This window comes from Dermacentor albipictus, chromosome 2, assembly GCF_038994185.2.
Source record: "Dermacentor albipictus isolate Rhodes 1998 colony chromosome 2, USDA_Dalb.pri_finalv2, whole genome shotgun sequence".
Classification (NCBI taxonomy): Eukaryota; Metazoa; Arthropoda; class Arachnida; order Ixodida; family Ixodidae; genus Dermacentor; species Dermacentor albipictus.
This window is the reverse complement of record NC_091822.1, coordinates 66,353,760-66,380,901: the sequence shown is the minus strand read 5'-3', so window position 1 is coordinate 66,380,901 and position 27,142 is coordinate 66,353,760. Positions and strand designations below refer to the sequence as shown.

The following is a 27,142-nucleotide window of genomic DNA, read 5'->3' as shown; positions in this document are numbered from 1 at the left end:
CACCGGATGCAGAGCAAATTAAGGCAGCCCGATTGGCCGGTGCAGGACATAGTGCAAGCAAACACTGGATGTAGTGCCAAATAAGGCAGCCCATGATACCAGACATATTGCAAGCAAACAGTGAATATAATGCAAAGTATGGCGGCCCATGGTACTGAACACAGTGCAAACAAACACCGGATATAGTGCGAATTAAGGCGGCCCACAGCAGCAAGTGATGCATGTGAGCTCCAACATCGACACACCGTCATCGTGCCATCATCGTCATTTCATCGCCTTCATGCCCACTGTAATAATTTCTTCATTGTCATATCATCATGCCATTGTCTTCATCACAGGGCTGCCATTTTGTCGTCACTTCAGCATCGTCATCCCATGGTCATCAGGCAGTCGTCGTCACGCCATGGTTGTCATTCCAGAGTCATCGTTGTCACACCACTGTTGTCATCCAATGGTTGTCATTCAGTCATCCCATCATCACTGTCACACCAGTGTCGCCATCCCATGGTCAGCACCCCGTCGTCGTCATGCCATCATCCTTACTCCAGCAGCGTGATCCCATGGTCATCATGCAGTAGTCATGCTGTTCTGGTGGTTCCATCATGCTGCTGTAGTGATTCCAGTGTCGTCATGCCATTGTTATCCTGCCTTCCTCGTCATTCACACAGTCATCTTCATGTTGTCATGGCCATTTCATCTTTGTTATTCCTTAGTCATCATGTGTCAAAGGCATGACCGAGTGCAAAGAGTTTCTGTTCAGCAAGGCCATTTTCAGTGGAAATGATTGCAATCTGTATTGTGTCGTCTCTACTTGCAAATGATTGCTAAACAGCAACAGCGTTCTTCACAAACACCAATGAAAATGTCGCTTAAACTGATTCCCACAGCCCTTGGGATCCACAGATTTTTTCCACTAGAATATTGGCTACTCCTGTTTACTCTCTAATTCACACTGCTATCTTCCTGTTTCTTAACGTTACCCCTAAAATTTTTTGTTCCATCACTCACTGCGCATTTATCTCATTACATAGCTACTAAATTTGGAATATACGTTGCAGCGGGCTTGTCTCTCATAAACTGCTGGTGAGTGAAATATGGCCAGGGTTCCCAATGAAAAACAAGCTTCAATTCTGCTCATTCACATTGGGTGCTTGGTTGACACCAGTCAGAGAATGCCCCCTCGCTATCCTGGCCACAACCCACAAGCCACCTATCGAGCCTTATCATGGTGGTGAGCACGATGATGTGTGGAGCTGCATGTGATGGAATAATAGATTGAGCGCTATGTATCAGATTCGAAAACAAGCACAGTGCCAATTTCTGCAAGCCTCAGCAGAGAGTTGTGTTGGAACTTCAGCATCGGCATCGCATGAGAATTATGTAGGTGCTCGCGTCTACACGAGGCACGAGCGGCTGGCACCCTCCAGCACGGGCTAGCGTTCCAATGGGCATTAATTAAAAAGAATGCTACGCTAAGAGAAGGAGTGTCAGTTTTTCCTCTCCCGCGAGAGCCCGAGACTTTACCGGTCTACGTGGTCGCTCGTCGCCACAGTTTGATGACCGCGGACGTGATACTGCCATACGCTCCTGTGGTAGAAACAACCATGGACCAGACCAACGCTACGAGAGCTCAAGGCCAGAACCCTTCCAAGGAACGCGGTGAGCCTTCCTGTTCGGCCATCGCTGTCCGCCTCCCACAGTATTGGGAACAGCATCCTTCAGCGTGGTGTCTTCAGGCTGAATCACAATTTAAAGTTTGTGGTATCTGCTCTCAAGCCTCAAAGTTTTATTATGCCATTGCAGCGCTCTCGCCCGCCGCCATTGACGAAGTAGCAGATTTGTTGAACTCCCCATTGTCTACAGCTGCCTATGACGATATCAAGGCAGCCCTGCTACAGCGCACAGCAGCTTCACAGCGTTCTCGCATCCAGCAGCTTCGGTCCGCTGAAGTACTCGGTGACTGACGCCTTAGTCAACTTCTTCGCCGAATGAGGCAGCTGCTCGGAAACAACGCGAGATCCACTGACGACGCGCTATTGCGCGAATTGCTTTTGCAACGACTCCCGGCTAACGTGCAGATGGTCCTGGCGACAGCCTCTACCATGGACCTTACTGGACTTGCTGCTTTGGCCAACAAAGTCATGTACTTAGCCACCCCAACCATCGCAGCCATGGCATCGTCTCCGGGTGACAATACAACCGCCCTGCAAATCCTTCCCTGCTCTTCAGCAGCGCAATCTCCGCTCGACTACTTGTTTGAGTGCCTGGAACGCAGCATCTGTGGAGCGGAACATCGCCGCACGACATCTCATCACCCACAAAGCCATAGTTCCAGCAAATCAAGGCGCACGGGCACCCGCAATGAAACATCCACTACAACGTCTGGTGTTTGCTACTACCACCGCCGTTTTGGAAACAACGCTCGTCGCTGTCGGCGTTCCTGCGCTTGCCAGGGAAACAGGCCGGCCAACCTAGTGGTGGAACAGCTATTTCACCTTTCGGCACAGGCCCTGGCACAGGCAAAAAGCCGATTTGGTGCAGCAGCAAGCACTTTTGACGCAGGGTCCAAGGCACATCTGCTTACAATACACCATGCGAACTTTTTCCCGCAGGGTCCAATGCACGTGTGTTTACCATATACCATGTAAATTTTAACTGATACTATCAATATGTTGTCGAGATGGGTCTGCACAAGGCTTACCCTGCAAGCGTGGTCAGGAAAGGATGTGATGCTCCTCCACACCACGACACACAAAGCCCACTGTGGCAGGGTTTGTCAATATGGCGCAGAGAAGGCACCACAGACAGATTGTCAACAAATGCGTGTTTATTAACTCATGATGCCACATAGTATGACAGCCACGGCTTGTCGGCAAAGGCTGACTGCAAGACCGATCGAGCACACACGCCTGCACTGAACATGATATCATGCAATATACTCACATCATGCCATGCACGTTACAGATTTTGCAAGTAGGGGCAGCAAAGATTCTGCGCTGCTAAAAAAAATAGCGTCAGCACCACTGCGCATGCGCGAGATGCAAGTACGGTTTTGCGCTTGCATCAGCGATGCTATTTCACCGAAACAGCACAGCGACTCAAGCTCAACGCAAATATTTTGTGTCAATGAACATGGTGCCACCCATCGAAGTGCCAGCTCTCACGGTGTACCACATTCAACCTCATTCACTAATACCATTCTTAATTATGCACCACGTGAAATTCTGATCGCAGTGGCTCTTTTGAGAAGCCCTGCTACCACCCACAGACAATGAAAAAACTGATCTTTAATCCTAAAATATAAACTCCGAGGTACCACCTGGGTGGGTTTGATGAACACCGCAATAAAGCACCAGCAAGACGGTACAGCGACACTACATTGTACATCCGTCAGAGAAAAATGTGCGGATGACGAACTGGATGACTCTGATGGGCCCACAGACTTTCTAACTATATAGTGAGAAACTCAATTGACAGGCCTGTGCTTCCTGCTATGATGATAATGATAGCAAGCTATGATAATCATAGGCTTTGATTTCAGTTGTGCTAGCTGCGAAGCATAGACAGAGAAGGGTTTCGCTCTTATACATGCTTTGGCACAGGCTGGGTGCAACTTTCTACTAAAATGCCGTTTTGGCACAGGATGGCACAAAAGACTGCTCTCGGTGCCGTTTGGCGCAATTGGCGCATCTGTTCCACCACTGACTTACAATTGCAAAGCTTGCAAAATTTACAAACAGACCATGCATTTAGTTATATTTGCAATGTTTGCAAACTTTACAAACAGACCACACATCTAAGATTCCATTAGCTGCGCATCATGGACAAACAAAAGCAGCAAGTCTAACTTCTATGCCACAGGACCAGCTGCAAGAAAAAAAGAAACCTAGGACAGTGCAGGCAGCCTGGAGTCAATGAGTGCGCTAAGCAGCTCCATGACCTAGCAACCCAAGTAATACAACTGAACAAATGTTTACATAAGCTATGCTCAAGATTGGCCTTCGCTTGAACGTCACTGCTATATTGTCACCTTGCGCCCCTACGAGTGGGCAAATACATCCTAAGCTTTACTTTCGTTTCCGAGGCTATAAGAATGAAGTCACAAGAAGCCATGATGTTACCAGGAACCACGAGACCACTGGCAAAAAGAACTAGAATACCTAGCTCGCATAACTGCTCAGCACAGAGAAAGAAGTCCAGCTCAACTCCACTCCAACCGCATCTCCTAGACCAGCATCGGGGGTATCACCCACCCGAAGAGCAGTCCCAATGGAAGACAGCATCGCGTGTGACCAGTCCCAGTGTGGATGGTGTGACCCAGGCCCAGTAGACAAGGTCTCGTTCCAGTCGACTCTTGTGCAGCAGCTTCTTGGTGCGCGTGCTGTACAGGTACAGCGCCCACTGGTCTGCGCACCACGGCAATGGGAAACAGTGAGCAAGATACCACAAGGACACATGCCTGATCAACCACAAATCTGGCGACACACACACAGCATTGCACTCAATGAAACATAGTTCAGCTACGAGAGTAGGTCAAACCAAGCCAGAAGCTACACGAGGATAAAAAAAAAGGAACTACTTAAAACCTCGACTAGAATCCTTTTCAACAGCATGGAAGAAAATTTCACGTCAACAGGCAAGCTTTCACTGTGCATTCAGCATATAGGAATTGCTAATGCAAGCAGTGCTAGACAACAGTCCCAGTAGCATCATGGCTGTAAGTAAGAGGAATGCTTCAGTCATGGATGAGGCCTGCTGTCAAAGACATTGGGGCCGTGACACCTCCACAAGCCAAACATAAAGCTTCTGGTGACACCTCTACCTGATCTTGACATACACAGCCATCAACATTTGTCAAGCAGTATGCACATACAATTATTCAGATATGTTTCAAAGCTTCAATGAAAAGAGGGTTCGAGGAGTTAGCAATGGCTTACTAAGAACCACTGCCCAATTTTTTGGCGGCAATTGGACTTGATTACATTAAGTCATGCCTTTTTACGTCTATACAGTCACAATTGCATGTCAGCCACAATCACAGTAAACATGCAATATTTATGGGGGGAAAAGAGAAAAAAGTGGAACTACATAGCTTGAAGAAGTACCATTATTGTCACTGAATTAAAGCAGAGACAATAGGACATGTGGCCAACGGAAAGATGGTGGATGAGGCAGATTATAAAATATTATTAAAGTGAAAGCCTTAAAGGGGCCATGAACCACACCTTGGGCTTGGTGAAACGGCATAGTCCACGGATAGTACATGCTGCTGTGAACATCTCAGTCAAGTTTTCCTGTCATATGCAGTGCGTGAAGCTTGCAAGCAGATCATGGTCATCTTTCTCTCAAATGCCCTCTCTTCAACAGAAGGCCCTATCCTCACTCTCTTCTAGACACACTATTTTGCAATCGGACACACTATTTCATCATTCCCTTAGACAGCTGCTATTGGCGAATAGCTGCGATCAAGCTGGGGTCAGCTACATGGTGTAGATACCGCGGCCGCCGCGGAGTGCTGCCATGAGTCTACTGGCTAAGCGCACTCTGGCTTGCTAAGGACAACCACGTTTCACTTATGTTTAGCATGTGGTAGGCAAGTTGTGTTGTCTACGTTAACATCCCAAAGGAAATTTGAACTGCATGCCATGGTGACACTTAGAAGGCGGAGCATTGTGGGCAAGCCCCACTGCGCCGTAGCCTTTGCAGTGCAAGGCATTGAAGAAGGAACAGGAGCATGGCGGAGGTCATGTTTGATTGAAAATAATTCCGCTTCTGCTGAAAGTATTGAAGTACTTATTTAGGCAAAGTATTTCTGAAATAGCCTATTTTCACTTCATATGCTTTTCTTCAATTCGATAAAAAGTGGTTCAGGGCTCCTTTAAGTGGCTTGTTGCAATGGCTCATACCTGAAAAAAGCCGCATCCCCCAAAAAAGCTGCATCCCCCAAAAAAGCTATGATACCCGAAAAAAGCTATCTGACTGGACCAAATTTCGTGAGAAACAGAAAATTGTTGGCAGCGTAACAGATGTAGGGGAATGGGCTGAGTGGATTAGAGTTATTCATGCTGGGGTCACAAAAACAATTGAAACAACAACGGATGCTCCATCCATGGCCCGTCACCTCTTGCATCTCTGGGAAGCCTGGAGAGGCCTCACAAAAAGATGGAAAAGGCAGAAGCTTAATCACAAACTCAGGATACGGATAGCAGGAAGCTAACGAATACGCACAAAAGTTAAGTGAGAGCAATCGGCGTCAGTTCAGTGACTTGCTTAGGGGCACGTTGACTACAAAGAAAACATCGTGAATTCTTCGAAGTATGATTGACCCGGGAGGAACAAAAACAGTTGCGAATCGCACACTCAAGCTGCTGGAAAATTAGTTTGAAGGTCGGGAAGCCGACATGATAGACAAAATTAAACAGATATATGTAGGAACTGTTCCGACCGGGCACTCATTTACGAAGGTCAGGACGAACCGGAACTGGACGCCCCCATAATCTTTGATGAGGTTTATGCAGCGGCACACTCCTTAAGAAAAAACACGGCCCCAGGGGCAGATCAGGTCACGAACACAATGATTCGCAATCTAAGTGACGACACACTAGAGAGCTTGACCAAATTCTTTAACAACACGGTCTGGACAGAGGACGGTGTTCTTCCAAAAGAATGAAAGGAAGCAAAAATTATTCTCATTCCTAAACCAGGTAAGCCTTGTAACATCAACAACTTTCGACCCATCTCCCTAACGTGTGCAGGAAAACTCTTAGAAAATGTTGTGCAGGTCCGGCTCTCAGACCACCTAGAACTAAACACCATGTTCCTCTCCAACATGTTCAGTTTTCGACCCTACGTATCGGCACAGGACGTTTTTCTACTACCAAATTACAAGGTCCTGCACCCCAACAGAAGGTCGGACAACAAATTTGTACAGGCATTGGATATCAAAAAGGCCATCGACAGCATCTCCCATCACACTATACTGGAGGGACTGGAAGCAGTGAACTGCGGAACACGAATTTATAACTGCGTGTGCTCGTTCCTCAGTGACCGCACGGCCACAATCGGATTAGGCTCCATGAGTTCCGACACATTCAACTGTCCAGACAGAGGCACCCCTCACGGAGCTATACTCTCTCCACTGCTATTTAATGTGGGGATGAGAAAGCTAGCCCCAGAGCTAGATAAAGACCCAAATCTCGGCTGTGCGATATATGCCGATGACATCACATTCTGGGCTCACGAGGGATCCTATGGAGACAAGCAAGAAACTCTTCAAAAGGCTATAGACGCAGTCGTGGAATACGCGAGGGTGGAGGACATGGCATGCGCACCAAAAAAAATCAGGATTCATGAAGTGGAGACACTCAGATTATTGGGGATGTGGATACAGAAGAATGCTGGAACATCCCACACCCTTCAAAAACTGAAGGGGGTCACAGGAAACGTGGCCAGAATGATATGGAGAGTGGCAAGAAGCAGAGACGGCCTAAGTGAGGGAGAGACCATCAGCCTGGTTCACGCCTTCGTAATTAGCTGCATCACATACGCCTTTCCTCATCAGGCCTTGACAAACCAAGAAATCATACGGGCAAACACAATAATAAGAAAAGACTTCAAAGCCACCCTTGGTCTCCCCGAATGCGCTAGCACAGAGAGATTCGAAGGACTGGGTCTGCACAACACTTTTGACGAGTATGCAGGCGCGACATTACATGCTCAGAAAGAACGACTTAGTTCTTCAACTCAGGGAAGGGAAGTATTGCCGAGGTTAGGCTTTCCCCTGAGACCCCAGAACTGCGGAGAGGAAATGGCACAGATAGACTGCAATGTTCGATCGCACATCGCAGTGGCCCCAGTTCCCAAAAACATGCACCCCAAGTGTCATCCTGGACGACACAGAGCAAGGATAAAGACTCTTCACAAACGTTTTGGCATGGGACCAGGAGTGTATTATACGGATCCCAGTCAAACCAGCTCAGGCACCTTCACCATAGTCTCTACATGTAAGAACAACATAACGACAGCACCCTTCAATATCACCTCTGCATGTGTGGCAGAGGCTGCAGCCGTCGCCTTGGCCATTCAGGACACCGAGCGCCAAACCAATTCAGCTGTCATATTATCCGACTCGCAAGTGGCTTGCCACTGTTTCTAAACGAAACGGCACCCCAATCAATACTCAAAATTTTAGACAATCAACTAGAAGGGTACCACACAACCATATGGTGTCTGGCACACGAGGGACTGGTAGGAGACGCGAGGGCAGACTGTATTGCTCGAGGATTAAACATCCAAGCAATGGCATGGCCTAGCGACGACCTTCCACCAAATACTCGTGACATCCTCCTACAGCAAAGGCAGGAGCGGAGAAGTTTTGGACATCCTCACTTCGATTTAAACGGCAAACAGGAGAGGGTCTGGCATCGTATTCAGACGAACACATACCCCAACCTGCATCACCTACACAGAATACACCCCACAAGGTTCACTGGCGAGTGCCCGTGGTGCACAGACACACACACTAAGACACATCACATGGGAGTGCCCCAGGAGGCCTCCACACATAGACAGCCCCATATTACACCAACATCCACTAATGAGGAATATGCAGTGGGAGGCATGGCTTGCGGAGGAGGGTCGGGAGAGCCAATTGGCTCTTCTGGACCAAGCCAAGCGAGCCGCTCGTGCCACTGGGGCCTGTTATGATCGGCCTGCAGGGATACTGATCTGCAAACCTTTCTCGGCCCCCCACAGCTATTTCGATTGTCCTGCGGGGGTAGCGATCTTCGAACTCTTCCCAGCCTGCTGCGACAAGTGGCTTTGGAGAGCCAACAATGAGCGTCTTCGGAGAACCAGCGACGCCAGCAAAATTAACCGACCATGCACCTCCTTTGGAGAACTGGCGACCACAGCAAAGTTAATCAACCATGCGCCTCCTTCAGAGAGTCGGCGATGCCAGCAAGGCTAGCCACGCTCGGTGGACCGAGTATTGTTACTTGATTTGCTGTCGCCTTCACGGTCTACTTGGAGCAAGAGGACGCATGGAAAAGAGTGTTTTGCGGTGCGTTTTCATGGGCCCCAGAATTTGTCAGTCTGCTGACAGTTGCGACGGCTACCTGAGGAGTTCACTCTGCAATCAAGAGGCACCGGCTGGGGTCAAGCGTGACAACCCATGTCTACGAGGACCCGCTCACCTCGGTGTGTTCTGTGAATCCAAAGTGCAGGTGTGAGAGTGCGAGCCCTCCCCGTCAAAGGCGGGTCGACTACACCTCCAACGATGACTTTGGACGGTTCGACTGGACGGAGGTTGAACGGCAGTTTTCCCTCACCTAGGGATCTAGGGAGGGCAGAGGGTTTTTAAGCAGCAGTTTTTTTGGCTGCTCAGCATGCTCGTGTGCTGTGTGCTTCGTTTTTCGGGCTCCATTTGGGAGTCATGCTTGACTGTTGAAATGTACCTCCTGTCGTAACGTAAATATTGTAATTAAATCTCGTACTCCTAGTTCTCGATGAGAGCAAGTTCCTCCCTACAACCACGTCATACGCGTGAGTGAATTGGACGACGGCATGGGCCAGCTACCACCTATTTCATGCCCGACCCCAACTCATACAACTGTTTGCCAGCGGTGGGATTGTCCTCCAACTCTTACAGGCCCTGAAATAGGGGTCCCAACCATAGTGCCTTACTTTTATATTTATATTCTTTTTTATATTATATATTTATATTATTTATATTTATTACTATTTATATTCAATAAAGTTTTTACTCACTCACTTAGGTAGTGCATTAGGTGCTCGCATGTGTCGCTGAGGAGGTTGACCTACAGTGCCATACGTTTATTTCACACTGCGACTTGTTACGTCTTACAAGAAGTCTGACCCCTCTGATTGCATAACTTAATGCATTACCATGTGTGCAGCAGACTTTCACCTTCCTGTGTTACAGGAGTGTAACATGCTGCTGAACTTCATATTTTTTTTTATTTTTTATTTTGTGCCATGCACAAACCAACAGGGAGAAGGTCAAGTGGGAAATGAGATTAGTGCCTTTTGCAAACTGAGCTATACATAAAAAAGACAAGCAGAGTTCAAAACAATTCACAAATATAGCCTGCAAAAAAAAAAAAGGAGTTGAAATATATTTGTAAGGAGACATAAATTCACCGCAGAGTATAGCAAGAATATTGTGTTCCAATAATTATGATAGTATTGTCTAGCGACAAGGTAGGTTTGTTTACCATGTTCAAAATGTGTTGCAGGGCCCCTTGAGTGACAGAAACTGTGCAATCAAAAGGAGCTACCTATTTGTTTCCAGCTCTGTGCTTCTCTTGTCAAATATGCAAGTTCTGTGTTTTCACCGTTTTTCCATTTCTGTGCTCCATGCAGTCATCAAGCAATGGAGTATCGCCCCCTCCAAAATGTGTTTGAATTCAGCATGGGCAACATTAAGGTTGTTGGGGGCCAGGTGACGAGGGTAAGAGAACAGGGGAGCATCTACAGCGGTGATGTAGTGGTGTACCACCTCGTGGTGAACAGACTGCTTCGAGTCAGGTGGGGCAGTCAATTCTGGAAACTGGCGCAGCAAAGCCGTGATAGGACTATCGACAACTAAAGCGCAGGAAGGCATGGAAGTGATAGTTGCCGACAAAGTAGTGCCCTGAATGTAAAAAAATGTCTTGGGGTCGAGAAGACGATGCTGTCGTATATTGACAAGGATGCCATGGGCTGTAAGGAAGTCAGCACCAATCATCGTGCATCTTACGTCAGCTTCCAGGAAGATCCAATGAAAAGGTCCGCGGAAACCCAGGTTCAATATCAGTGAACGCTGCCTGTAGACACGTATGCAAGAGCCATTAACAACTTGCAAGTACTGCATCGATTTATAGTACAATCCGTGCATGCCGCTGATGGGATGCTAACCTGGGCTCCTGCATCAATGAGGAACTTCTGTGAGGTGCAGAAGGATAGAAAGTTGGGTGAGTTGGTACGGTGACATGATCGTTAGTGTGAGCGCTCGTCCTGTCTGCTTCTAGTCTGTCCGTGTCCCTTCGTGATGTGTGGTGCGCGACATGTTGCGGTGATCGGGACGGTCAAGAGCAGACGACAAGGAGTGCGCGCGCCGAGGCGGATTCCATGCTGGAAGAAGGAAAACGACGCCGAAGAGCGTCCGGCACGAGAACACACGGCGCATGAAAAACAACAAAAAGAAGAAAAGCAACCAATTAGGAAAGACCACGGGGAGTCAGGCAGCCAATCGGAAAATGCCAAATCGGCCAGATCAGAAGAAAAAGCATGGTGCGCTGGCAGAAGAGACGACACGCAGGGAGACGCAGGGGAGACGCCAGGAGAGTCCCAGGAAGCGACGGCAGGAGGAGGTCAACCACCAGAGCGGGCGTTGAAGACGGGCCGTCAGGTTCCGGACCCGAGCCACCAGGACTTCACCCGACCGGGGCCTCCTGCCAACCTGTTCCTGTGCGTCGCCCGTCTACCTGAGCGTGCCGCCAGCTCCTCAAGGCCGGTGAGCTTCTGCGCCCATGGGCAGCACGAGAACAGTCGGGCTACGGGCCCGAGTTCTATGCCAGCTGCCCGGCCAGAACGCCGCCCCCGTCTGTCATGCCGCCTGCTGCCCGAGGTCGGCGTTTGAGCTTCTGTGCCCGTGGGCAGGACAAGAGCAGTCGGGCTACGGGCCCGAGCTTTACACCCAGCTGCCCGGCCAGAACGCCGCCGCCGTCTGCTCGTGCCACCAAGCCGCCTGGTTTACCTCTCCGAGCCAGAGCTGCCAGCTCCGGTCGCCCGGTCAACCAACTTATACCAGAACCTTTGGTGAGACAGGCGCCGCTCCTTTCACCAACTTGTCGCAGCGTCGCAGCTTCGAGACTGTTATGTATCCCTGCCGTCGTGGCAAGCCCGGACTCGCGCACCACTTAGCTCCATACTAGCCCCAAATGTGTGTCTTGATGTGTATTTGAGTGTTTCTTTTATGTTTGCTATTGTATTTATTTTCAAGCCTTCTTTAGTTCCATTAAACGTTTGTGTGTTCGAAACGAACGGCTTTGTCCTCAATTGGGTTCTCGGAGGCTCTGATCTGAACCTTTTGGTTCTCGATCAGAACCTTTCGAGTACACGAACCTTTGTCCCCATATTAGGGTCATCACACCCTTCTTTTTATTATACTGTCCAAAGTGCTGTCATGTTTGTGAAAGTGCAACGTGAATTTTTACGTCTGTGTCGCTGGATCCTGATGGAGAGCCAGTGTCATAACCACTGCTGCCATGTAAAGCAATGATCACCGCCACTGAAAGCTATAACATCCGATCATGTGCATATACAAGCCATAAAGCATTAAAGGAGTGTACGTACAAAATTTGGAGGCTAAACTGACTACAATGCAAGCTTTCCATGCTTACAAGGAATGCTCTCACAAAGTATGACTGACAGCAGATGGCTAAAAGGCAATTTATTTCAATTTTAAAGCCTACAAACTAAATGTGGCTCCCTTCTACAAACTCATTATGACAGCCATCATGAAAACGTCATTGTTGAGACCAAAACAGTGCAATGTTAAAGACAATGGTGGTAGCACATTTTTAGAGTGGCTGCATGTGCATCTGCTGAAACACAGCCAGGAGACACAAATGCTTTCGTCAACACTGTGGCGGTTCACCAGAACTCTGTGACCTCGGTTGCTCATAATTTACATCACACAACAGATGGCCTCTTCGATTACCAGTCCCTGACAGTCCCAGACTGCTTGGGACTGCTGAGCCACATTCGATTTTGCTCTGACAGCTTCGGAAGCTCCACCCACTAGTTCAAGAGTTGTCAGAAACGTGTTCATTTTTTTTCATGGACCGGATGTCTTGGACTGCCCACAGACTGTTGGAGCTGCCAGCAGATTTTTGCTCGGACAAGCGCAAGCAGCTAGCAGACAACAGCTGTCTGAAAAAGATCCGCAAGACATTTGCCGCCATGTTGTAAAAGATGCCATGTGCTCCTGCATGCTTTGCGCATTCCAGATGGCAAATATCGTGCACTCAGCTATTGCATCTGTTACATTGGTGCTTTGTGTGCCATCATGCGAGCTTTTCATGAGCCATGTAATCGCTGCAGCTTCAGTCTTTGTCTTCTTTTAAGAGACAAGGACAGCAACCAGGTGCACATGCTTGCTTTTTTTGATACATTTCCTAAATGTGTCACGCTCATTGCTATATGTGTAGTAAATAGGTGAATTTTGCTTTTCAGGTCAGTGAAACTGTTGTGCGAGCCAGCGTACCATATTGCATGTGGCTATTTCACACTGATAGCTGGGGTGGTATGCAATTGAACCCTCACTGATTGCTGTTCAGGTATGTGGTTCAGATACGAGATATGGTCTCCGATAGCTGGATCACATGCCTGTGACATGCCATTCTGTCAGGGCTAGTCAGACCGGAAGCTGCAGACAATTTGCGGATAAACTGGGGCTGCATAATCAAAGAGGCCCAAAGGCTATCCAACCCTGCTGGTGGGAATTATGAAATATGGAACTGCGTGATGAAAATCATATTGAATTACTGGGTACATGATCATGCATGTGCCGGACTTTATTGTTATCGAAGAGTACCAAAAATATCACCGGAGAATCTGGTGTCTGCACTCCTTTAACAAGCAATGTTCTGGCACTTACTCCATTTGTCATCTGTGCCCATCTGCTTCCTTCACAGCACCGCTTGATGCCCTGGCATTCTCTTGCCTTGATTTGTCTCCTTTAACCACTTCGTCAGATGATCTCCAACACCCCATGAATAATCTCTGAGCACAACTGTGAACATTCCTTCAATGATACTTCAGCTACATAAATGCCCAAAGTCGCTAACTGCAATGATGTATTTCTTACCTGTGATGGCTAAAAGGGGCTTGTCTGGATTCAGCTTGGCACAGCGTGCCTCGACCTTGTAAGTCTGCGGCGCAGATCGCTGTGGGTTGAACACAGTCACCACTGAGCACCTGTCGGCGCTGCTGGAAGCACTGCAGCAAATGACATATAAAGCGTCACGCCCCCTGTGCCGGTCAGTTCCAATTACCTCTGACAAACCATTTTCCTGCTTCCGATCAACATGCAAATTGGCACACTATAGCTGGGGAGACATGTCACTGCTCTTGAACAAGGGTGATAAGGTCAGGATTCAGGCAGCTACATACAAACATGGTTTCCAAAGCCTTATCTGACACCTGCACATCATGCTAAAGTTCTAAATATTCACAGTTTGTGGCTTTGTTCTCTCTATGAAAGTTCCACAGTCTCTGTGCCACTCCAAAATTGTTTTTATGTGAAAGATGTGTCCCATGTAGCCTTGAAGGTAAGTCGAAGAAATTCCAAACCTGTGTCATGTATGCATGTCACAGGGACTAAAGTAGTGTGAGATGACAAATTGCAAGGCTGAAGATACTTCTGTCTCTCCTGCGGACCACGCAAAAGTTAAGTTTCCTTCAGACACTGCTGCTATATCAGCAAAGATAGCGGCAACCATGCAAATTCTTTGACCCTTGAGGACGTATTTTTGATGTGGGCACATTCCTCGATGTCGAACTAATCCAAGATGTCCCATTTCAGCGCGTGAGTGTCCCCGCATGCGTGAGGGAGCATAGGCGATGGGTCCCAGCGCAGACCTGCCGCTCTCGTGTTTCAATTAGTGCGCAGCTTTCGGACTTTTCAGCAGACTGAGCTTGTGAACGTATTCCAGGTGCCTGACACAGCGAGAACGTGCGCACCGGGGCGCGTGGACCTGCAGCGCGAGCCCCCGACAGATGCCACGCTCGCGAGCTTCCGCGGGCAAGGTGCGACCGTACACTCACTTTCGGCAGGTCATGGTGTGACGAATGCAGAGCCACTGGCTCGGGGTGACCGTGACACGCGGCCATGTGACGTGCTCCAGCGGAATGCCCAGCTGAGTCAGCTGAAACGCGACAGGAGAGAACGCAGCTGTCAGATCTGGTGCCGCGGCGTCGCTGATAAACAGCGCGCTAGTCCGGACACGCCGACTCTTTTGGCCCGCCAAGGGGACCAAGGGTGTTTTCTGCTAAGTGCAGAGCTCGGGGAAGCAGTTGAGAATTACCTGGACAAGTTCTGTCACGCAGAGTGAAGGGGTAACGCTTTTCGGGTCGGCGGTCGACTTTTTCCTGACGGCGGACATCGTCGGCCGCTGTCATCGGACAGACGTCGTCGCGTTTGGCAACGAATGACAGTTTGTCGCGAGGAGGCCGGTACATGAACATGGGGGCATCGAGTAGCGCGTTATGTCAACGCGAACCGCGGCGTTGCCGCCAGCGGGACACCCTACACAACGTGCAGTGCTTCAAGCAACGGGATCCGGGGCGCACGCAAACATCCGCATAAACTTCTCGGGCCGGCGGTGATGCTGATGACGATGGCCATGGCGACATGTATCGTCGTCCCAACCACTTGACAACTGTCATCGCGCGAGCTGCAACAAAAGCAGGGGTGCAGATAAGAATTCGTTCCCTATCTACCGAGCCAACATGCATTTGTGCTTTGAGACTCTTTACGAGAAGCAAGAGATATCTACTGACAAGGTGTCGGCCACGAAATAAATATTCGCAGCACACCCTGTCAATCACGTACAGCAAGCCAGCCGTGACTGAATGAAATCTTTATTCACATGAACGAAACAATCGCGCCTTGTTTAACCACGAACTTGCTTTCGTTCGTGAGCCTTAAAAATGAGAAACAAGCGTGTCCTTGTCCACACATGGCAACGGAACGTTTTCAACGCCAGTAAATTCACTACGAATGCACGCACAAACGCACTCGCGACCAGCGAGCGCGCACGCAGGGGTCGTCGTCAGTAATCGTCGTGAGTAATCTCCTGGTGGTAGTGCATTCCCCTGTCCTTCATTGCCTTCGCCCTCTGCTTCTCGAGCTCCTGCTTGGCGTCCGCTTCGATGCGCTGCACCTCGAGTATGTCCTCGACGCTCACTTCTTCGAGGTCGGCGTCCTTCTCCTTGTCTTCGTCGATCTCGCCCAGCAGCACGACGTTGTCGCCGCGAATGACGAAGATGCCCCGAGGAATGTCGCCGTACTGCTTGCCCACGTGTATCCTCTCGATGGTCTGGTGCAGGACCAAGTTGGCGAACTGGTCGATGCTCCGTAGGTAACCGATCAGGGTGCGTCCGTCGCGGAGAAACACGAGAAGCTTCTTGTCGAGCTCCTCGAGGAGGCTCGCCGTACCGGGCAAGTAGAAGAGCGTCATTGCCTTGTACTTTGCTTACGACTGTCCACACCGCAGTCCTCGCATCACAAGAGAACCGAAAAATGTCTTAAACCGAGAAAATACTAAACCATGACCACACTTCCGTAGTCGTCGACCGGCGCTCCGTGCGGAGAAACGTGCGATCACGTGTTGTTTACGGCTTCCAAAAGGCGATTGAGCACAAATTGAGTTAGCTGCCTTCGCTTCTCGAACTCGCGAATTGTAGATTTGATCCTATTAGCTTCATCTTTTAGTTAGGTTATGTCGCTGTGTTTATATATTGTGAGAAAATGTTTGTTTCAGAGAGAGAAATCATGCAGAAATCTTTTCCTTCCATTTCTCATTTTGTGACAACCCCGCAGCCGCGAACTTAGAAGCAGACGGCATGAAACACTTCAAAGACAAGTACTAAGTTTAAGCAACAGTTCGAACATTCTGTATCATAGTTGTTCATTCTAATTATCGTAGTGTGCTAAGTAAAAGACGCAAGGACGAGTGATGTGGCGGTCGCGATAAAATAGAAACACACTCTTACGTTTAAGGGCCCGCATTGTTGCTGAAGTTGCATGCACAATGAAAATAAATATATTTTCTGAACAACTACAAAACTTATAGAAGCGTAGTTGCTATAATTTAGCAAGCGTATCACGGGTCAGAAACTGGTCCAATGTCAGTTTAATATTTCAGGCTACTCGCTGTCCATTGAACCACTGCGTACGTTGTCACGCAAAACAAAAATGATTACTGAACAGCTACTGTAGGAATGTGACCTACTGCTAACTACTTGAGCTTTAGTAGTTACAAGTAGCTAGTAAAGCTCAAGGAACCTCTGTTCTTGTTCTATCAACTTCAAAAAAAGATTGTTGTAACAATATTTTTTTCTGTCTTTTCATTTGTTATACTCCGTGAAACAGCGCATTTGTGCCAATGTGCGAAGCAGCTGTGCTCGGAAACCAAAATAAAAGCTAGGAATGTTCTGAGTTACATTTGTTGGTCTGCGCTGCTATTATATTATATATTGTTATTCGGAAGTCTTACCTGCCAACAGACGTACAACAAAATCAGTCTGTGTCTCAGTTGGCTTAATTATTCGAGCCAACTGGTCCGTTTTGTGCCTAGTCTATTTAACATAAAATTTTATTTGCAAGTTAACCTATACATAAGGTGGCACTTAATTCCTAGGTATCTCTAAAACACACGTACACCCCTTAATGGGATAGTGCATGACGTTCAACAGGTACTCCGCTTTTCTTATATATTTGGGCTACCGCATTCTTGGGCCATTGGGTAAAGCATGTGCCCATTTTTGGCTAATTCTCCAGAATGGGCATGTTCCAAATTTGTGACACAAAATGTATTGCGTGCCTAGATATATTTATATATAACAGTCGATTTAATTAAAGATGGAGGAGACATAATGCTTGAAAAACTGGCAATTAACTCTCTATACGAAGTGTCTGTCGACTTCAAGGGTCCCAGAGAACTGGAAGAATGCATACATTACACTAATCCACAAAAAGGGAGACGTTAAAGAATTGAAAAATTATAGGCCCATTAGCTTACTCCCTGTAATATATAAAATATTCCCCAAGATAATTTCCAATAGAATAAGGGCAACACTGGAATTTAGTCAACCAAGGGAATAGGCTGGCTTCAGGAAGGGATACTCAACAATGGATCACATCCATTAAGCAGGTAATCGAGAAATCCACAGAGTACAACCAGCCTCTCTATATGGCTTTCATAGATTACGAAAAGGCATATTTGATCCAGTAGAGATACCAGCAATCATAGAGGCATTATGTAATCAAAGAGTACAGGATGCTTACGTAAATATCTTGGAAAATATCTACAGAGATTCCACAGCTACCTTAATTTTCCACAAGAAAAGTAGGAATTCAGATTCCTGTAAAGAAAGGGGTCAGACAAGGAGACACAATCTCTCCAATGCAATTCCCTGCGCTCTTGGAAGAAGTATTCAAGCTATTAAACTGGGAAGGCTCAGGAGTGAGGATCAACGGCGAATATACCCAAACAACCTCCGGTTTGCAGATGACATTGTCCTGTTCAGTAACAATGGGGACGAGACACAACAAATGACTGAGGCCCTCAACAGAGAGAGTGTAAGAGTGGGGTTGAAGATTAATATGCAGAAGACAAAGATAATGATGAACAGTCAAGCAAGGGAACAAAGTTCAGTATTGCCAGCCAGCCTCTAGAGTCTGTGAAGGCGCTCATTTACCTAGGCCAATTACTCACAGTGAACCCTGATAATGAGAAGGAATTTTATGCCGGTTTATATATGCCGGGGCCAATCCAGATCGAGCTTTATCCTGATCGGGTGTTGCTACACGGTCATTTGCAATCGCGATCCTGCGGACATGCCACAAGTATGGGAACAATACTCGGTTATTTGCTCTATAACTCTCATGTTGAAGAATCCCTGCTGCGGAATTTTAGTTTGCATCAATACGGGTACTATCAGCATAAGTTGAAATGCAAACAATTCTGAAGGTACTCCAATACATTATCTCCCTTCCAGGTTCACTTGCGTTTGTCACAGTGGCTTAAATAAGACTGAAAGGTAGTCAGCACGAGGTCGCAGGATTGAATCCCGGCAACGGCGGCCGCATTTCGATGGAGGCGAAATGCGAAAACACCCGTGTACTTGGATTTAGGTGCACGTTAAAGAACTTCAGGTGGTCGAAATTTCCGGAGACCTCCACTACGGCGTGCCCCATAATCAGAAAGTGGTTTTGGCACGTAAAACCCCACAATTTTTTTTTTTTTATGTAGTCAGGACTACTCAGTGGACTACTACACGCTTAGAAACTGGCTACGGAGTGATTACAAGTCGTATAATAGTTTAATGATCACAACTATTACGCATAATAGGTGTTCTGATCAGTTATTTACTGTTAGCGTTTCAATGTATGCTAAGGGTACAAGGGCAGTTACCAGCTTTAAATGTGAATCTGGTATTTGCTTAAGTATCAACCCTAAACATTGGCCACATTTAAACCTTAAATTACTGCGAAAACTTATAAAATAAAGCATTTAGTCGTTTTTATTCCCAATACTGTTAGGCCCTTACAGAGTTTGAGGGCATTACAGAGTGGGAGAAGAACATTTCAAACACATTCACACAAAAAGCATTTCCAGCCTCTTGCTGAAACATCTCGGCTGAGTGGCATCCTGTGAACACATTGGTGTCGAGTCTGTTCTACTCAACAATGGCCCGAATGAGACATGAAAATTTGAATGTGTCAGCCCTTGGCGTGCAAGACTGAATGGCCAGAGGGTGATTTGTATGAACTGATGCTCGTACTGGATGTCGTAGCTATACGTCTGGATCTGTTTTCCAGTTTTTATTACAAAGCTCGTACAGGAATTTCAGCCGCACTATTTTTCTTCATTGAGACAAGGGTTTTAGACCATTCCTGTCAAGGAGCGCAGTCATGGATTGTTTTCTGTCGTAGCACGAAAAAATGAACCTGACCTCTAGACTCTAATTTACTCATTTCGGTTTGTGTGGTATCCCTAACGATACCTGCATATTCCAGTACTGGCCTTACTATAGTTTTATATGCCGCGAGTTTGACATCAGGAGTGGCATTCCGTAGCTTCCTTTTTAGGAAACCAAGCTGATGTTGGATAGATCCGCAAATGACTCAATACCTTTGTCCCACTTCAAATTATCAGTAATAGAAAGTCCTGAGATATTTTACATGCTTGGAATGCTTGATTTCTTTCTGATTAATGGTATGTGGATATTGTAAGGGGGACTTCTTATTTGTAACTGTCACAAAGGTAGTTTTTTCAAAATTAATTTTCATGTCCCATGTAGCACACCAGTCATTGATAGCTTCCAAAGACTCGCTTACAAAGTAAGTTGAGGCACTTACGGGTACACTCATTTGCAAAAATAGCTTTTATTGAAGATAACATGTTCCACCATTCAGCACACACACATGGTCATAAAAATTGACTCCACTGTCCAGAGAGATACGAGCACAGAGTTGTAAACTTGTATGAAGGCCAGAGCTCGGCAAAGAAAATATCGTAGAAAAATATCCATATAAAAGAACTAGTATAATCATTAGTAAAGAACATCAAAAACCAGCGCAACTCCATAAATCACAGTTTACATTTCTATGGGAAAGGCTTTGACTGCACTTGGTCCCACAAACTTTTAATTACTGACGATGTGCTCGAGGTTTTACTGATATGCACTGTGTGCAATCATTAATTGTTTGTGCAAAGTCAGCATCAGCCAATGCATCATCACAACTTTTACCCTGAAAACACGCTCAACACGTTTGGATATGTATTCCTCGAGAAATCACCCAGATATAGCCATGTTAGTGTGACACACGGTGGGTTAACAACATGACAGCGCACAAAAGTTGCAATAAACAATGGATGACTGTTGCAAAAAAAAAGAAGGCACATCACCATTCTGTCTACAGTGAAAACAGTGTGACACATTTCTTGAATATTGGGAAACAGCACACACAGAGAGGTCCGGCCCCTTCCGGAGTTGAAACAAAGATAATCTGTACAGACCCTGGCCTTTGCATGATGTAAAACAATATGTAGCTTCCACCATAAGAGTGTATACAAATGCATATGTGCGATCAACAATACCAGTGAAACAATCACCACTATGAATGGTCACTCCACCGAGGTAGACCGTATTAAAAAAATAAAGAATTATGATATATATGAGGGCACAATGTAATTAGGAGTAATCATCGGATAAAGATACAACATAAAAACACCGCACTAACGGCAACAGGACAATTGACAAGAACTAAAACCTAGTTTCTACTTTGCTTCATTCGTTTGTTTCCTTGGCAGTCACATCAGCTACTTACGATATAGGGAATACAGTGAAGCCTCAATATAAAAGAAAGCACGGATAGAGACAACATTAGTTAATTCAAGCCTGACAAGACCATCGAAACTGATCGAATTATCTGGCTGGTCAAATTAAACAAGATGCAGAAAATCCCAAAACACTTTGCGGATACATTTGACTGCGTTTGCCCGAGTCTAACAAACCGCCAAATCAAATGCGCACCCAATATCTGCATCTGAAGTAGAAAACTAAAGCATAAATGAAATTAAAGCTCCTAAACAAAGTATAAATAGAATCCGGACCCGATTTTAACGCGAGAGCATTAAGGGCCTGTGTCGCATAAAATGTGGCGACGGCGTCCGCAGCCAAGGAAATCATTCCAAACCATGCAGACCCTCTGCGTGACGCATAGGCGTTACTGAACTAAGTGAATTTCTCAAAGTAGAATGCATCAGAAAATTTGTCAAGTACGACTTGCATACAACCTACAGACATGATAGCGTCAGATTGTAATTTGAATATGCAAGAAAGCATCATTCTGTTATGCGGAAACTCAAACGCAAACCCCCTTTCCAACTGCCATTTGAGGTTTGTCTTAGTAGGAGTGGTGTGGCCCACTTGGTGCCTTGCAACACCATCAAAATAAAAGAACCTACATGCATAACGTTTGCCGCCAGCATTTCCAGGAAAACATTACCTGCAGTTGCCGGGATGCGTGAAGCCCAGGGATCTTTGAATGATATCGTGTTCCACCTTTAAAAGTGAAACCATTTTTTTAGGATGGTGGCAAGTTTCCTAAACTTCGCTTCACCGCAATACAGCTGTGTTTTGAGGTAAAGCGTACAAATGCCACAAGGGCAGTTTTGGTTTCGTATCTGATTGCACCATGCAGGCTACTTTCGCCACAATTTCCTAGGAAAACAAAAGGCGCGCTTTAGAATCGGGTAAACACCATAGTCAGACATTACGTGCTACCATTGTTGCTTGACTATTTTCCTAGGGCTGGCTGGAAATAAGCATTTTCGACGGGAGGTGACGTGTGTTCAATGCATTCACAGTTCCTTAAGCTCTGCTGTGACAGATGCTGCCACGAAAGGGATCGTTAATCGTGTTACCACAGGGGTCAAATGCATGCATGCTGAATGGTCAACTTTGAATTACCTGGTGAAGGTCAATTTTAGAATCGAAATAATGCCTGTTTGGGCCCATCGAAATGCATGTGCGCTGGCTGAGAAATTCGGTTGGGATCGAATTAACTGGAAAATCTAAATAAGAGATAATATTGGTTACAGTGAAGCGAATAGTAGTATGCCTACAGCTCAAAGTATGCGTTCCGGTAGCAGAAATGTCAAATACTCGGCAAGAGCAATTTGAGATGAAACATTCTGGACATGCATGCTTGGGCCAATGGCTCAAATTGGCTGGCCTGCCCCAACGTGCCGATTCTGTACAACTGGATCAACCACACCATCACGGAGTAATGGTACAAAAGGCATTCGTAATTTCGAGCTGTTTACGTGCCACGTATCACCATGGTAAGGTACCTACAGACCACTAAAATTGACAGAGCCTTAACTGTCTCATTGAAGGCATCATGCTTGCATTCCTTTCGCTTAGACTCAACCGAGAAATTGTTATTCTTTTAATGACATCAGCGAGTATGCTTATAATGAATATCGGGTGTATTTTCACTACAGTGAAACTTCATTTGGTGTACTCATTTGGTGTATTCAAGCAACATCATGAGAGCTGTATTGTCGGCCTATTCACTGCTTCTGCAGCATGGCTGGACATAAAGCAGACATATGCAGATCAGGACAATGTGCAACCATTCACCATAGCAGATGTAAATTATGGTAGCCACTGCAGCAGTAGCTAATTTATTAAATACCGCCCACAAGCCTCTTTGCGTACCCAAATTCCCACCCTATTCTTTTGCACTCCTTTTGTTTTCTTTTGTATCTTGGGTTCTTTTGTACGCTCAGCCTATAGCGTCCCCTAATCTTGGATCCCATATTACTAAAGCTCCATAATGTCAGCGCATACTTCCCACTGAAGTGAGTTTAGATGTATGCTATTCAGGGTTACAGAGGTCAGACGTGCAGCCATGCACAACCTGAATGTTCTCACACAAACATCTAGGTTATCACCTAGAAAAAAATGCAGCTTGTGCAGTGGGTCCACATTCCATGCTATTTCTGCCATTCCATGCTATTTCTAAGAAGCTCCATGGTGCTGCAATGGAAGCTGTTAGCCAAAACTTGGAACTGGCGCGAAAAGTCACGAAAGACGCCGTTGACGGCGGCGATGTGCCAGTCATGTTTGACGGCACTTGGCAAAAAAGGGGCCATAAAAGCCACAACGGAGTGGGCACAGCTGTTTCCCTGGACACAGGTCTTTGCTTGGACTTTGAAGTCCTTTCAAATTACTGTCTTGCTTGCAGTATCCACAAGGACATGGGTGATGATGATGAGGTATGGCAAGCCTTTCATCGTCCTGTATGTGAAAAAAACACCGAATGTTCATCCCATGCAATGGAACCTGAAGCAGCAGTGCGCATATGGCAGAGGACTTTGTCATACGAGACCCCACTGCGCTTCACAAGCTTCTTGAGTGATGGGGACAGCAAAGCCTTTACTGCCGTCTGTGGGGCTGAGGTGTACGGTGACACTGTCATCGAAAAAGAAGAGTGCACCAACCACGTTGCAAAACGCCTAGGCACTGCTCTGCGAAAAATGACAACGCCACTGCCACGAGGTGAAAAGCTAACGGTCGCAGCCATCCAGAAACTGCAGACATACTACCAAATAGCCATAACAAATAACAAGGGCAGTGTGCGCAGCATGTACACTGCTATATGGGCCTCATATTTTCATTGTTGCTCCAGTGATGGGGCCAGCAGCCACAAATTTTGCCCTGCTGAACCAAATTCCTGGTGCAAACATAGGCGTGCTGAAGCACTGGGGGAGCCTACACCACGCCACACCCCCTTGTTGACAAAAGCTCAGGGCTTGGCAATTATGCCTATATATAAGCGCCTTACTGATGAGAAGCTCCTGGCTCGGTGCCTTCATGGCAAGACGCAAAACGCAGCAGAGTCACTCAACAGCAAGATATGGCTGCTGTGTCCAAAAACAAAATTTGCTTCCCGGACATCTGTGGAGACAGCCACGGCTATTGCCGTGCTGTGGTACAATAAAGACCATGCGGGCTTTGAAGAAGTCCTACAAGAGATTGGAGTACTTCCCCCAGAAGAGTTGGTCACACATAGCGACCATTCTGATGACATGCGCGTAAAGAAAATGAACTTGAAGCGAACCGCAGAAGCAAGGGCGCACCGTCGTAGCGCAGTGAAAAGGGCTTGCACCGAGGAGACCAACAGTAGGAGCCGGGAAGGGCCAAGCTACAGTGCAGGAGCATTCTAGAAACTTTTGTGTGCTTTCTGTGAAGCTGCTCTTGAGTGTGACAAAGATTAATGCAAAAACAACTGGATTTTGAAGAATAGAAGGTTTTGAAACTTTCAAACCTGTTTTTCTCATTTTCAATTTTTTTTATATTTTCGTGTCTTCCGGGAAGCCTTTTGTACACTTAGAATTGGTGTATACTAATGAGATTTGGCACACATACTCTTGAAGGTATGTAGAATACCGATATCTACTTGAAATTTCAATATCAGTCGTCAGTAATTACAATAGTACGAAGTTATGTCTCAGGGAACTAAAAGAAACAATGGTCGAAGTGCCAAAATTTTTTTCTCCCACTTCCTATAACTGAACACGCTTTTTGACTAGATATCGGTACTCTGTTATCTAGGAAGAGCTAAATAAGCTATAGCACGATACCTTTTGTGAAAGTTTAGTTCATAAAAAAGTGCCCGTAAAGACCCCTATAATTTGCACTTCAGTATAATATAACTCGAGAACTATAGCAGCTACACAAAAACTAATTGCATATTTGAAATCTGCATAAAAAACTCTTCAGTTGGCTGAATTTTGAAGTCTCTGGTACAAATAATAAAAAAAAAGTTGTTTCGAGGAGCCTCTCCCCTTAATGAGGGCATTTTTAGAGACTTCTAGGGTGATTTCTAGGGTAAGGGAGTGCCAGGCAGACGGTCCTGTGAAACCATGGCTTCAGAAGCACCGAGTCATTCACGGGCTTCGGGATGACAACATGCCAACCGAGCGTAGAGCAAAAGTGGTGTGCTACAACACATGTGGAAGGAGACGCCCGATGGTTGGCCTGGCTTTTCTCCGAGCCTGAGTGGCCATGGTGATAGTGGTGTGCTCTTTTTCTAGCGGCTTTGAAGATACAGACTGTTGGTGGCAGTTCTTTCCTCCACCGATTCTGGCAGAGGCTGGCGATTACATGTGGTAGCGATGACAGCACGCTCCATGACAGAGTGCTGTGGGAGCATGCGACTTGCTACTGCAACTCTTGCAAGATGCAAGAAAAGCAGGCTTAGCACTACCTCTTCTGGAAACTCATGCTAACCAAGGAGCTAAGTCCAGCACTAACAAGCAAGCGCCACCCTGGTATAAGAACACACCATTCCCATGAAGCAAGCGTCCATCAGTTATATAGAAGTAGCCAGTATTTGATGCGGAATGCCGTGTGGCTGCAACAACCACAGCCATGCCACTTCAGCTCAAGTATGCGCATGCTATGAGTATCTGACAATGTGCCTCTTTGATCTACTGAGTGTGGTATATTTTATGAGTGTCATATGCACAATACGTGGTTCCAGCTAATCAGCACGCTATAAAATGACAATTTCGGATGCAAACAAGAAGGGAATGAGCCTGAAAATACTATCAGCAGTGGTTGCCCGCAACTCCTATCACGTTAGTACTTCCCCAACCTGCCCCTAGGAACTCTTGGGAACGACCAGTGAGCACTTCCACAAGCTTAACAGGGACCTCTAGAGTGTGGCGTGGTGTGGTGCCCACAGAGGCAAGGGCAGCATCGGCAACGACGAGACAATGCCATCATCCTGGAAACTGGAGGGACTTGTAATAGGAGACAGACCGCTGGACAGCCTCGTCAGGCGTCACGTTAGGGTAGTAGTTGAGCCGCAGCGTGGCCTTGGTGCGGTTGAAGAAGAGCGAGGTGCATATGTAGGTGACGGCCGAGGGTGGAGGCACGTAAAAGCGCGGCCGGTACAGGGGTCGAATCAGCCGCAGCACCAGTGCCAGCAGCATGAGCACCAGGATGGCCAGCAGGTAGGGGACCGTGTAGTCCGACAGCCGGCAGCCCTGGCACTCGACAAACGGCCGCAGGAACTCGTAGATATCCTCGAGGGGCGTGTCGTCTGTCACGTAGAACACCTCGCCTGCCACCGACTCGTCGATGGCCAGCTTCTCCATGGCCCGCAAGTGTGCCAGGGCAGCATTTCCCACATATGTCACCTGTTGTTACAGTGAAAACAAATCAGAAGGAAATGAGGTTGCGAAACAAGCTAGGTGGTTTACTGGATAGATAAGAACCCCCATCAACACTCTTGTTGGCTCATGCTAGCTCAATCTGAAAATTTTCTAAGCACCCCAAGAAATGCAGCCATTTCAGAATACTACATCTTAGAAAATTGAGGAATAGCTCATTGTGCTCATTAATCAGCACTATTAACCATCATTGCAGATCAGAATGTTCCCATCTTTCATAGGCACAGCCATCTGCGAGTTCTTCAGAAGACTGTATGCCATGAGCCAAATCTGTGCCCCCCCCTCCCTTCTGTGGGGTTGGAAGGGGAGGGCAGCAGTGTCCTCGCCCCTCTATGTGCAAACATAAACTGAGTTAGCACTGGCTGCTTCCGACTACCAATGCAGACTACACTGGCCAGCATTGAAACTGAAATGTAATTAAAGGTACATACACTTCATTGCCTGCATTTGTCATCTGACTGCAGTGGCAGTAGGCAAAGCAGAGTTCAGGCTATCAAAAAGAACTGGCCAATGTTGGCTGTAGTGATCATTCCGCCAAACTAGCTAGTTACCCGGAAACAATTACCAGGAAGAAAACAAAATATATTTAAGTACTA

The 27,142-nt window shown here is 46.8% G+C and overlaps 4 protein-coding genes across 8 annotated transcripts in view; 1 reads left to right on the top strand and 3 right to left on the bottom strand.

Annotated features, from left to right (window-relative positions):
- LOC135903212 (clathrin heavy chain 1-like) overlaps positions 1-15,494 on the bottom strand; it is a 51,468-nt gene extending 35,974 nt beyond the window's left edge. For 2 of the 4 annotated variants that reach the window (XR_010564753.2, XM_065433620.2), the window contains exons 1-4: positions 15,093-15,494; positions 14,833-14,933; positions 13,874-13,952; positions 4,254-4,406 (exon numbers count right to left, since the gene is read on the bottom strand). Coding sequence is in view for 3 of the 4 variants with exons in the window: in XM_065433620.2 (XP_065289692.1) it covers positions 4,254-4,406; positions 13,874-13,952; positions 14,833-14,933; positions 15,093-15,252 (493 nt within the window). In the remaining variant the exon portion in view is untranslated. Of the gene's footprint in view, positions 1-4,253; positions 4,407-13,873; positions 14,005-14,358; positions 14,383-14,832; positions 14,934-15,092 lie in introns of those variants that run through there. The other 2 variants (XM_065433621.2, XM_070533655.1) reach the window with 2 other exon arrangements.
- A 138-nt stretch (positions 15,495-15,632) lies between these two features.
- On the bottom strand, positions 15,633-16,420 carry LSm1 (U6 snRNA-associated Sm-like protein LSm1). The gene has a single exon (XM_065433622.2). It carries the CDS (start codon positions 16,245-16,247, stop codon positions 15,840-15,842), a length of 408 nt encoding a protein of 135 aa, XP_065289694.1. The 5' UTR covers positions 16,248-16,420; the 3' UTR covers positions 15,633-15,839.
- Positions 16,421-20,140: 3,720 nt separating this feature from the next.
- On the top strand, positions 20,141-25,472 carry LOC135903214 (uncharacterized). Its single transcript, XM_065433623.2, has one exon. It carries the CDS (start codon positions 23,229-23,231, stop codon positions 24,531-24,533), a length of 1,305 nt encoding a protein of 434 aa, XP_065289695.1. The 5' UTR covers positions 20,141-23,228; the 3' UTR covers positions 24,534-25,472.
- LOC135903216 (3 beta-hydroxysteroid dehydrogenase type 7-like) overlaps positions 25,040-27,142 on the bottom strand; it is a 27,840-nt gene continuing 25,737 nt past the window's right edge. For both annotated transcript variants that reach the window (XM_065433624.2, XM_065433625.2), the window contains exon 7: positions 25,040-26,513. In XM_065433624.2, coding sequence (XP_065289696.1) covers positions 26,094-26,513 — 420 coding nt within the window. In that variant the 3' untranslated portion in view covers positions 25,040-26,093. The remainder of the gene's footprint in view (positions 26,514-27,142) is intronic.

Excerpts from the sequence above, each read along its gene's own strand:
- LSm1 (XM_065433622.2), bottom strand. The coding sequence starts at position 16,247 with ATGACGCTCTTCTACTTGCCCGGTACGGCGAGCCTCCTCGAGGAGCTC.
- LOC135903214 (XM_065433623.2), top strand. The coding sequence starts at position 23,229 with ATGTTCTCACACAAACATCTAGGTTATCACCTAGAAAAAAATGCAGCT.